The sequence below is a fragment of the Embiotoca jacksoni genome, unplaced genomic scaffold (genome assembly GCF_022577435.1).
Source record: "Embiotoca jacksoni isolate LCO1_2020_lvr unplaced genomic scaffold, fEmbJac1.0.p SCAF_4, whole genome shotgun sequence".
NCBI classification, from domain to species: Eukaryota; Metazoa; Chordata; class Actinopteri; family Embiotocidae; genus Embiotoca; species Embiotoca jacksoni.
This window is the reverse complement of record NW_027185392.1, coordinates 6,715,297-6,728,169: the sequence shown is the minus strand read 5'-3', so window position 1 is coordinate 6,728,169 and position 12,873 is coordinate 6,715,297. Positions and strand designations below refer to the sequence as shown.

Here is a 12,873-nt window from a genome sequence, read left to right as displayed (position 1 = left end):
TTCACATACGTCATTATGCCGGGCAGCTTCTAGTTTTGGTTTTCCTAAATTTAATAATCTGAGGGAAACATTTTAAGTAAATGAGCTTCACAAAACTCCAAATGATTAAAAAAAATAGTGCTGTGGGGCTGCCGAGTGACCAGTAGAGAGCGCCGTGCACCGCGCTGCATGCACAACGTAGGTTATGAGGCACAGCTGGGTGAAGTGGACTGGAACGGCTGGTAGTTGCTGTACAATCTCAGCCTGCACATGTACAGTACCCTCACACACACAAGCCTGAGTGCACTGAGGAGAGAAGACGAGGCTAAAAGCTCTTCAAATATGCAGAAGTGCAGCTCTCTGATGCCTCAGGGATCGTTCTCCTCTCCTTCACACACGTGACAATGCCAGGCGTGCATGTTACAGTATAATAATGACTTAAGATCACTCTGTCAGGTGAAACAAACGCTTGTTTTCCGAGTGCTTAACCTTTATTCCTACGATCCACAACCACACATAGCGGCAGAGTCTGAGCAGTGGGAATACCTCAGCTGCAGCGAGGGGAGGAGGGGAGGAGGTGGTCCGAGGGAGGGGAGGAGAAGGAGAAGGGGGTTTAAGCAGGAGAGAGGGAGAGAGGGATGAATCTACCAGAGGGGGAGGTATGGTTAGTGCTTACTGGGTGTGGAGCGGACAGGTTGAGGAGAGTGTGCAGTGCACGCATGCAGTATCACCAGGAAATGATGGTGTGAGTGTCCAAAGACGCTCCCCTTCACAGGATTATCTGCCAAGATAGGAAAACAAACCACTGTGAGTATATTTATATACCATTATCTGACTTTTGGAGCCATCACTAAAGCAGAAGGAGGAGGAGAAACCAGAGATAAGAGGCCTCGGTGTGTAGGAGATGCTTCTGAGCAGGTCGTTTTTTTTTTTTTTGGTTTGATGTCAGGTGTGCATGTCACAATTTCACAGGAACTCAGGTGGATTGAAGAATCAGATGTTGGTACCTGGTTGGTTAAATGAGGGCGGCAGAGCTGATTACAAACAGATAACGTGATGAGGAAGTTGAGTTTATGTGAATCTAGAAAAGCATTTGTTTGCAATGCTGAGAACCTCCAAAAAAAATGAAATGTTTAGCAGTTCAGGGCTAAAATGTAAGCATAAAACATTTTTCTTCATTGTAGGAAATGTGCAACCAAAATTCCCTCCAACGTTCAGATTTTGAATTGTTACTTTGCACTACATCGGAATATAAAAAGACAAAGTCGTTACATGCAGTAATTTTGCTGCACATCCTCCACTTTGCCTTTTGTTTAAATTTCTGGATTGTAAAACTGTTCATTTTGAAGATATATTGAAACCTGGTTGGAGCAGGGAATTTCCTTCTCTCTCTCTCTCTCTCTCTCTCTCTCTCTCTCTCTCTCTCTCTCTCTCTCTGTCACACACACTCACACTCATACACCCATGTGAAAGACTGGAGTGGTTGTGTCAGCACATGAACGGTACCCCGGTGCCTCCGCCGCTATTTGTGTGCCCCGAAACTCATTATCACCGTAGAGATTACACATTCCCACAGCAACCTTGACATTTTCAGGGGCGTCGGCACGATGATAAGATTATATTCGAACGAGATATCTCTCGCTGTGCCCCGTTCTCCCCCTCCCCCTTCCCATTCCTCTTTTATCTTCTCCCCTCATCGGCGTGTTTTATTCTGCCCCCCCGACTCGGTGCTTTTATCTTTATCTCGTACATTGTTGCAGTTCATTTCCAATTTCTTCTCCCAGTATTTCACTTTTGTGTCATTATATTCCTTACTCTACTCAGTCCCCTCTCTGTAACTTCTTTTTTCTTAGGCTTTTAGACACTCTCAGCCTATTTCCTTCATGTTTTTAGGAAACGAACCATCAGCAGCCAATTAAAGCTAATTGCTCCAAACCAGAATTGTCTTTCTCGCTCTCTGACCCGCTATTCTTTCCTTCTCTCTTTTCCGTCACAACTTATTCAATTTCTGTCAATTTGTCATAGTTTTAGTTCAAGGTAAAGTGAGCATGAAAAATAACCTGCAGTGCTGCTGAGATCTAACACCTCATCAACCCACGCATGCATGTATTTTACTACGCTGCTACTGAAACTCTGGCAGCGACGGAGACAACAGGAGGAGTGAATATGTCCCTCAAAATTAAATTTGTGTGTGAGTGAGTCTCTTCGGCATCTTGTTCCACAGCAGGGGACGAGTGTGATGGATTTTTTTTTTTTTTCCCTTCTACTAACTGTCCTCCTTTTCTCCCTGGCTTCCTTGGACTCAGAGAGAGGTAAACACATTCCATCCTTCCACCTACGACCCTCCAACTGTATCTGTTCATCATTTCTGTTTTTTCTATTGGTTTCATTTCCTCTGCATTGCATTTTTTTCCATTCTAAAGTTTGTCTTTATCGTACTGTACCACGCTGTGCGCACACGTTCAGAGATGTAGGAAATGAAGGTGACCTCCCCTGTCTTTGTCTGTCTACAAGCGTCTTCTTTTTTTTTTTTTTGGTACACACACACACACACACACACACACACACACACACACACACACACACACACACACACACACACACACACACAATAGGAATCTTTTGTTCCCAGTCCCTCCTGAGGGTCTGGAATCAGACATCTTGTTACCCTCAGGCCTGTGTTTCCTGTTGCATGACATATTGAAGCACACCGCTTGAAGGAAGTTATTTAGATTGGTTCATGTGCATTTTTGAACGTCGTAAATCACAAGTGTGTGTGCAGCACTGGTTTCATTTGTTGCAGCTATATTTCTTCTTGAGAGTTTTCTGTGGTTTCATTCCTCTCTCCACCCGTCTCCTTCCCTTCTTCATCCCTTCTATTCGGCCGAGTTAAATTGTTTTCGGCTCCAGTGGGCCCAGGGGAAAGTTCTCTCCTGCTGTCACTCTATTCAACTCCCTCTTGCATCCCGCTGCTCTATTGATCTCTGAGGCCCATCGACTGGTGTGTGTGTGTTTGTGTGTGCGTGTCCTGTATTCATCACACTGATAAAGGTCAGCTCATCTGTCATCCGTCTCCAGGACCTGTTCGTCTCGAAACTGGACACACACACACACACACACACACACGCACACAGACACACACACCATCACTGCTTCATCATTTATTTATTTTTTGCCTCCAAGGAGGCACCAAAACTAGTCCAACAGAGACCCCCCCCCCCCCCCCCCCCCCCGTCCTCCTCCTCTTGTGTCTTCTTTGACTCTGTGGTTTTTCCTCCTCTCAGGGACTTTGCATATGTGGCGAGGGATAAAAACACCAGGATCCTGAAATGTCATGTGTTCCGCTGTGACACACCTGCCAAAGCCATCGCCACCAGCCTGCATGAGATCTGCTCCCGGGTAAGTTGTTCAGGCCCGAGGAGGCAAGGATAAGTTTGGATTTTGCAAATAGATTCAGAAATGGTGCTTCAGCTTGTTGGAAGAATATTTCTGCTTTCACTCAACAGGAAAGGTAGGGGGGTTGTGTGATGTAGTGCTCAGGGACATTATCACAATTCATTTCACAAGGAAACTCAACTTAAGCCCAAAAACCAAACCTTTTTTTTTTTTATAAACACTCATTTAAACAACCTCATTCTATAATCCGCCTGAGAAATAATGCATTCACTGAACATATTCAAATGACCAGCCTCATGAATGCTTGTATTGCTTTATCATATTTACCAACTCACAGTCTCGACACGCATTTTAATCTTTGAAACAATTTTATCTGCAGTCCCCAGAAAGCCTAAAGAATAAGAGAGCTCTTTATATACTGCATGTCCCCTCTTCGGTGAATACAGATGAATTCAAACGGCTGGATGAACAAAACCATGTTTTTATTGTCTGCTTTGAATTAATGGACTCTACTTTTGTTCCAATAAAATGCATTTAAAGGTTTTTAATTTTAATTCAATTTTGGAAAAGATCTTAAAACGGCTGCTTCATTTTTATGGGCTCGTAATGTGCTGCTGAATTCAAGTCTGAGTCAAATTAAAAAAGTTTCTTGCGCATTTAGCTGGTGTACCTGGAATCTTCTTTTAGAGAGAAAAGGTGGAGAAGGAGCTTTTGTCCTTGTCCACATCCTTCACTTTAGTACTTTGCAGCCCACATTTTACAGCCGACCTATATTACAGAACATCAAGGCTGTTTCATTCAGGATGAAAAAGGAAAGGTGGGGAAGTTGGTCAGAGCGGAGGTTGCTCAGATGCAGATTTGCTGTGAGAAACTCTGTGGTGGAGGACATATAGAATTTATGTTTGGTGTTTCTGGGCATGTATGTGAATTTGTTAGTGATGGTTGTGAAGGATTCTGCCTGTTTCCTGGTCCTCTTTGTATGTATGTGTTTCTCCCTGTGTGTTGCACTGCGAGAAAAGCTTTTATCCTGCTTTGGAAAGAGGAGTGTGACCTCGTTAGTTTGTATGTGTGTGTGTGTGTGTGTGTGTGTGTGTGTGTGTGTGTGTGTGTGAGTGTGCTCCTCAGGTGAAATGGGTAGACAGAATGACAGTAGCAGGGGTGAAGCTACTCGAGGTTTCCCTGAGCTCTATTCTTGTTGACGCTTTCATCTTTTTTCCCCTCCTCTCGCATCCTCCTGCACTTTCACACATTTTTGTCATCGTCGCTTCACTCTCCTCCCCTGCGTCTCTGCCAATGCTACACCAATTTTGCTTTGTTTTTACACGCCATTTGCTCAGACTTCTGTATTTCCTTTTGCTTCTCTCTCCTCCAGATAATGACTGAGCGAAAGAATGCCAAAGCAATGGCAGGAAGCTCTCTGCAGGACAGGATGCAAGCCGGACTAGATCTGCCTTTACAAGGTAGGCTTCGTACATATAGTAACAAACTCTGTGTGTGAGAGAGAGCGAGTGTAAATGCGACAAGTGAGACGCATCAGTAGATGCAGAACAGTTATCACTTTTGTGTCATTCAAAGAGATCGTTTGTAAGAGCAGAAAGTCTCGAGAAATAGCTGTGCTGTCATCATAATGTCTTCTGTTAATGCTTCAAAATTATGCCGAGTGTAGAACAGGAGCATGAAAGCAGGTTGATGAATAATCATGCAGCTGTTCAAATCAATCGATGTCTTTTAAAAGATCCCCGTTAATCACTTTGAGTGGTGTTAAAGGTGGTGTGTGGAGCTTTCCTGTAAAAAAGCTGTTTATATTCAGTGTTTCTCATCAAAAAATGCACTGCATGTCCTTCAGTTCTAACATTCGAGGTAAATGTATCTCATTCCTGATATCGCATCTGTAAAAATCTATTTTTGAAGATCTTAGATGGTTACATTTACTTCCTTGAAGTCTTCTTCCTAAAGTCCACTGCTTTAACGTGTTGTGCTTTCCTCCTGCCAGCTTTCAAATAGCGGAAAAAAGATTGAGGACTAATGTGCACAATACTTCTACTGGTCAAAAACTCCAAAGGGGTACCTTCAACAGTTGTTTGCAGTTTACAGATTTAGGAGTGGATGGTCCAGTGCTCCAGCATAATGTGCTGGTGTTATTCACCTCAACTTTACACTGACAGATTTTCAGAGAACAGCTGGAGGGAGTTGCTCAAATTATTTCATATCCCTGACAGAGTGAATAATACCGTTGTCAGCTTCTGTTAAACTAAACATACTTGATGACCAGAATAACTTAACATATGTATACAAGTGCCTCTATTTAAATATAGTAGAGGCAACACTGTGAAGACAGTGGTCCATGTATTAAGGTGTGAGCCCCAACTTAATGTGACATAAAGTAATATGATCTGTATTTTGATGTGCACCTGTTAAGTGTATGTTGACTTGTCCTCAGCAGAGTTCCCCACACCAAAGACAGAGCTGGTTCAGAAATTCCAGGTGCTCTACCTCGGGATGCTGCCTGTGGTCAGACCAATAGGTTAGTCAACAATCAAACACACACACACACACACACACACTGTAAGGATATGCAAAATTATTTGTAAGTGTTAATGTGGACCTTGATATGATTTTAATTTTTGTATTTTCTTTCTGTTTTTAACATGCTGTCCTTCAGGCATGGATATACTGAATGGAGCTATAGACAGTCTGATTGGATCTTCCAACAAAGAGGAGTGGACTCCAGTGGCCCTCAATGTGGCAGATGCTACGGTCACCATCAGCAAAGACAAGGTCGGACACACATCTGCTGTTCCCAAACTTTTACTCCCGACTTCCCCTGGTGGTCTCCACACTGTTCTTTCCAGCCTTCTATAAAAACATAGTAAAACACCATCCAACAAACGCTGTATACCAGACGCACAGTGGTGGCAACAGCCTGAAATGTCTGGCGTTACTGGGATTTATTGATACAACTGCCTCCATTTTCAAAGCAAACATTTACGTAGAGCTGAGATCTACAATTTCTTGACATTCTTGCACTCTGGCATCAGGACACAGCTGATGGATGATAGAGCATCTAAAGGCCAGTTTAGTTTATCGTCTCCCTGTTTAGAAAACCTCTCTACTTGTGTCGCCACATATGGTGTGAGAAATAACTCCCCTGATAACAGGCCCATAGTGTCTGTTATCTAAACAACAGATGTCAGAGGAGTCCAACTCGCTTGCCAAGTAATGGTGTCTCCCTGTTTTGTCAAGCATGCACTAGAAATGTATAAAACTTCTTGAAATAGGTTTTTCATTTAAATAAGTCATGGATTTGAGCTTTAACAGCAAAGGAACCAGCTGCTCCAGTGGAACTGTTTATAAGTAGGCTGTAGTTTTACTGGCAGATCCCCTGAATAAATGTAACTATGTCTATAAAGTGCAGAAGAAAGGTTAAGTGAGTGTAGTTTCCCTCAGTGATGTGGTCTTGTGATGTCTTCTGTTCCATGTCAGACAGCTGAATACTTTAAAACTGAATTGTACATGTATTTTTTTTTTTTTGTATGACTTTTTGACTAACGTCCCACCGTAATGTTTCTGACCAGGACGAAGAAGAAGTGCTGGTGGAGTGTCGTGTTCGCTTTCTGTCTTTTATGGGCGTCGGCCGTGACGTGCACACGTTTGCCTTTGTCATGGACGCCGGCGGCCATCGTTTTGACTGTCACATCTTCTGGTGTGAGCCAAATGCTGGGAGTGTGTCCGAGGCTGTGCAGGCAGCTTGTATGGTGAGTTACTGAAGGGAAACACAGCGGTCTGGTGCACAGCTGACAACACAACAAATACACTGAGCTACCTCTAATCTGTGCACTTAATAAACTCCTAAGAAACACTCTCCTATAGATGCACAGAGATGCATGTTCAAATTATCAGGAGAGTGATTGCTATTTTTTAAACTCCTTGACGTCTTTGTCTTCATTTCGAATATTCTTGCACAACAGGAAGTCCTCAGAAAACTCGAGCAGAAAACGTATGCTTTTCGTTGTCAATTGAACTTCAAATACCAAATAAGAAAATGCTCAAACTTCTACTGAAACCAAGGTCGTTCTTTTAAAGTACAGACAGGCGCAGATATTCAAAGCCTCCCTTTCTAAAAGCGGATGTCTTTGCCGGCAGTTAAGTTTGATTTTGATTGTTTAGTCGATCCTGACAAATGGGTGTTTTACTCTCCAACACATATGGTCTGTTCAGGTTGCAATGGGACTGTCTGTCAAAGCACTGACGGTGTAAAGCATCCATTCAAATCAAGAGAAGCCACTTGAAGTTAAAATACAGTGCGAGATGAGCACCAGCTGTCTCTTGAAGAGGATTTTCTTTCAGGTTATTTAGGATAGACGTTTAGTTTAAATGTGTTGTAGATTGCACGGTGTTGTTTACCGCTCTGCTGAAAACGTATCAAAGGAGAAGCTTCTACGTGTGATGACCATCATGTTACAGTTGTCATACATTCACAATGTTTTTATTTCATCATCAATCACATCCCAGATCGCCATGTGTGGTGTTTCTGCGATAACCCGGAACATTAGTGGAGGTTACTCACCTTCCTCTGCTCCTCTCTGTTTGTGACCTCCAAGATTAGTCGACTGCTGGCTGAGCTATTGATCACCCACCAGAACTTTGGATATATGGACACACGCACACACACACACACGCACACACACACACACACACACACACACACACACACACACACACACACACACACACAGTAAAACTGATTCACAGTGACAAGAGTCATCAGTCATTATTATTGATCACAGCAAGCAGCCTGCACCAGTCCAGCTACCCTTTCTTTCTGTCTCCCACACGCACACACACACACACACACACACACGCATACGCACGCGCACACACACACACACACCACCTCCACAGTTGTACGCTCAGCAGCTGTAACTCTTATTATTTACAGTGTATCTCTCTCTTCTGCCCTCCCTCCTTCTCTCCCCATCTCAGCTGCGGTATCAGAAGTGTTTGGTGGCTCGACCTCCTTCCCAGAAAGCTTGCGGCTCGTCGCCTCCCGGTGACTCGGTGTCCCGTCGGGTTTCCACCAGCGTGAAGAAGGGCGTCCTGTCTCTCATCGACACCCTCAAACAGAAGAGACCTGTCACAGAGTTGCCGCAGTAACCACTGCGAAACACTACCGGCTCCCTACCACAGTCCTCAGTCACCATGGTAACTTGTCGCATCGCTGCCATAACCCATCGCCACCACAGACCCCAGTAACCATGGAAACATAGCAAAACCACAGGGTTTGGGAAACCTTTCTCAACTTCTTCGCTTGGAATTTCACCTCATGAGTTTATAAACTCCTGAGCAGCAATTCAAGTCTGTTTCCTCCAAATAACTGAGCTGAACAAAGGCTCTCATCCCGCGTCAAGAAGAAACAGCCATGAGAAACATCTGAGTGTTGGTCGCGAAGTTTGATAGTGTACATAGAAGTAACTCTCATCCCCCTCAGCCCAAAGGACCGAGGAGGAGAGAGTCCAAATGGAAGAGGTAGGACGTGCTCCTTCAAGCACAGCACGTGTGATGTGCGAGCTCGTCGCTGCCCAAACTGCTGACCTCTCCATGCTCTTAGTGTATTTGTGTCTGTGCCTGTGCTGCCAGCATGAACCTCCACACCGCGCCACACTGCCTGTCAGTCACCTGGTCGTCCCGTTCGTCTGTAGTGGCTTTTCCCCCCCGCTGATCCGCTCTCTCGGTGTCCTCAGTCGACTGCAACATTAAACAAAGGCAAGGAAGAAGTCCTGAAAGCCACCGTGTCTGATTTTTCATATTACCAGTGAATAATGAAGAGTAGAAAGAAGGAAGCTGCTACAGACTGTCAGTCTACACCCTCTAACCCATACAGCTGATCCTGCATGAACTTTTTTATCTAAATGTGAACCATTCAATACGATATCAATACACTGCTGCTGCTTTCAGAGACTGAAGGGGTGAGAAATCAGAAGCCACACTGATTGTTTATCCTGTCTTCTTAGTTCTTTGTTTCTCGTCAGCTGTGCACGAATCAGCCCCGGAGGGTCCGAACGAGTGGTGACGTTTCACCCGAAACATCCTTCATATACTCCCTGTTCGCGTCTTGTTCTTATTCTTTTGTTACCCCCCTCGGAAAACGACAGACGATAGCCATAACGGAGGAAGAGACACGGGGATGGACAGTGTTGACCCGCTCTCCTCTGCTCCCCTGCTCCCCTGCTCTCTGGTAACCAGTCCTGGACTGCTGCTCCAAGCACAGGAGATATCAGCATGCTGCTGCTGCTCTTTGATTCACATGCTGGAGGAAATTTGACTGATTATTCCTTTAAATTCCACCCCAGTATCAGTCATCAGAGACTTCACGTCCACAAATAAAAGGGGGATCTGTGCCATCAAAAAAAAAAAAAAAAAAGCCTGGAGGAGGAAAACGGAAGACTTGAGGAATGTGTTTTTGTACCTGGGTATGGTTGCGACAGATCTGAACTGTGCGGAGGTCAGAACGAGAGAGAGAGAGAGAATATTTACCTTCAGCCGACAGAGAGACGTGTGGACATTTTGTGAAAGAACTAGCGGGACTTCCCGGGGCTGCTCTCTCTGCCTCCAGGGTTCTGCTCACTCCAATACGCTTTCTCTGTTTTCTTACTTCCCGTACCGTCTTGCTTTCATCGGTGCCACGTGATCTCTCGCTTTTTGGGTCCGTTTCTTGTGGGCTTTCTCGCGCGTCTCTATTTCACACTGCTAGCTCCTTGTTATCACATATCTGACCAGCTTGGATGTGTGGTGATAAATAACCGGGTCCTTTTATTTGTCCTTGAATCATTCATAGCGAACCTCCTGTAACTGGCCGTTCGCTTGCCCCGTCCAGCAGACAGCGATGGTCCGATCCGCCTGTTGAGCTTTGGGATTGTTGAAACACGGTGCAGGAGTGCTTGTAGGAAGACGAGCTGACGAGCTCACTGATAGCCAACTATATTTTGCGGGTTTACGAGATGCATGTTGATATTCATGCATATTGTATATGCATATATACATGTGCATTGTATATGCATATTCATGCATATTGATATTCAATACATATTCCATACATAGTGATATTCCCAGCTGTATAGAAGATGGTTCTGTGAAGGTTTTGTGCTGCCCACACACATTGTTAAAGACAATAAGAAAATATACAGTTTGAAAATATAAACAGTCAAGCATAAAGGAGCTTCGAATTGTGCGCAATATAAAGCTGGAGTCAAACAACATTAAAAAAAAAAAATCTCACTTTGTGATATTGTAGTTACCTGCTTACTAAAATCAGGACTAACAAGCTCTACGCAGCAATACAAAAATGTAGTTTATTTCCTTGACCTCTACATTCTTCTGCTAATGACGCAAACCTTTTTCATGAGAAGCGTTTTTTTTTTTGTTTTGTTTTTTTTTTATGTCCGTGTGAAATTTAACAACCATTGTTTCAAAGATCATGCCACATTTGAAGTGCTGGATCAACCTCCACCGGTGTGGAAGAGGGCTGGTGCGATGTGGAGATATGAAGGGCTCATTTTTTTAAAACACAACAATTCTTTGTTTCGGGTGAATAACAATTAGGAATTTTATCTTCCATTTGTGCCAATAGATCCCTTCAAATCCCACAGACTGGTTCTTTAAGGGGTCCGGGGGGGGGGGGGGGGGGGGGTTAGCGAACAGTCAGGTTGTGTTCCCGCATCTTGCTTATCGACTCCACAGTGAACGTACACGGGTTAAAGGAGCTAGTTTTGTAATGGAGACTCCGATGAGAAAATTCAGCCACGTCACCTTTTTTTTTTTTTTGTCACAAGGATGTTGAAATGTGAATGAGATGACTCGAGTTTGTGTGTACATAATACCCATTTCATGTAACATTTGGCATTAATCATTGTTATAAGCTATCTTTTTATTTTTGAATGTCTTTAGGTTTCTGTTGTTTTCTCGTAATGAAATGCCTTTTATTGAAAACTCACCAAATGGCCAAAGTGTAAAATACTGCTATACATTGTTGTAGATAAGAAAAATACGAGAGCAAATAATGAAAACAGTAGAGGCGATTGGAAATTTTCACAGTTGTCAATTAAGTTGATACTGAATTTAACAGCAATTATCTATGCATTCTTTAGATCCGGAGAAATGGAAAGTCAAGAAAATCCTTGCATGCCCTTGGATAGTTGAAAGAAAGACTGTATGTATTGAACAGAAATATTTTTTATTTTATTTATTCTATTTTATAAAGGTATATACTGATTTTATTAGTTGGGGCAAGTAAAGTCTCTTGACTCTGTGTCATTGTCTCAGTCCCTGGTTAACTCACAACGCAACAACAAGCTCTGCTTTGCAGGAAAAAAAAAAAGGCAAATAAAGGAATATATCTTCACCTTGTACAGTGCACTGAGAGCTGGGAGTCTACTGCTGTTCTGATGATTAACAGTAGTGAGGAGGAAGAGGAGGAGGAGGAGGGTTACAGCAGTGGACTCCCAGCATCTCTGTCAAGCTCACACATAAACAACAACAAACACACACTCCATTCCCCACAGGTGGATGTGTTGGCTTCCCTTTGCTGCTCACTGATTTGTACACTTTATCAATGTAACCGAGAATATTGTGAGAATAAACGGCATTATAAAACACACCACCCGGCCTCCGAGTGTCTGTACGCAGTGCAGCTGCAGCAACCGATTCGTTTTATGACCTGATTCATCTTTTCTGTGCTGGCGACGGCGGTTTGACCGTTTGCTCGTGCGAGATTTCAGGAATGGAGTGAGAGAATTTCTTTAAAATTTGACTTAACCATTCTCTCGGGTTCGAGGGTGAACTGATGAGAGTTTGGTGGGTCAGACAGCATTTTCTGTGGTTATGGCATTAACTTTGTGCTCTTTCAGAATCCGTTTTATTGGCCAAGCACAAAGGGATTCCTTCAAAGTCTTCACTGTACAGTTAAAACTGTATGTTTAACGTTTCTCTCGGGAGGGATATGTGAGTAAACTGCAACATGACTGGTTGGCGGAGGCAGTAATTCTAGTTTATGAATTATTTGTGCCGTGGCTTTTGGCTTGGGACTCCTTAAAGTGAACCAATGTCTGCGTGTGTCATCTCAAAACACCACTCGTGAAAGGTTTGAGGAAACAGGGATTCACTCCTGTTAAATCGTGTCATCTGGAGACAACGAGGGGAAACTGCTAACTTATTTCAAAGAGAAAAATTTTCGAGAAGAGTAAAAAAAAATCAACATAAACTGTCATGCCATAACCATTATATGTATATTTGCTCTGTAACACCCTCAGGTTTATCAAGTGCCTGAGTCTCAGGTGAGAAAACCCTGGATTAGTCTATTAAATGTCAGAATACCAAGTTGCCAAACCTGTTTGTTTTGTTACTGAAGAACAGTACAACAAGGTTTAAAGATGCTCTATTGCAAGTTGTTTTGTTCTTTAATTAAGAGGAAATTTCAAACAGTAACTTTCACCCTAATATCAT

General features: G+C 43.4%; 1 protein-coding gene across 8 annotated transcripts in view; it reads left to right on the top strand.

Annotated features, from left to right (window-relative positions):
- Window positions 1-12,028, top strand: part of apbb2b (amyloid beta (A4) precursor protein-binding, family B, member 2b) — a 45,117-nt gene extending 33,089 nt beyond the window's left edge. For 6 of the 8 annotated variants that reach the window (XM_069166681.1, XM_069166676.1, XM_069166678.1 and 3 more), the window contains 6 exons: window positions 3,264-3,378; window positions 4,748-4,835; window positions 5,816-5,899; window positions 6,038-6,153; window positions 6,951-7,130; window positions 8,359-12,028. In XM_069166681.1, coding sequence (XP_069022782.1) covers window positions 3,264-3,378; window positions 4,748-4,835; window positions 5,816-5,899; window positions 6,038-6,153; window positions 6,951-7,130; window positions 8,359-8,529 — 754 coding nt within the window. In that variant the 3' untranslated portion in view covers window positions 8,530-12,028. Of the gene's footprint in view, window positions 1-2,195; window positions 2,292-3,263; window positions 3,379-4,747; window positions 4,836-5,815; window positions 5,900-6,037; window positions 6,154-6,950; window positions 7,131-8,358 lie in introns of those variants that run through there. The other 2 variants (XM_069166684.1, XM_069166680.1) reach the window with 2 other exon arrangements.
- Window positions 12,029-12,873: the final 845 nt, after the last annotated feature.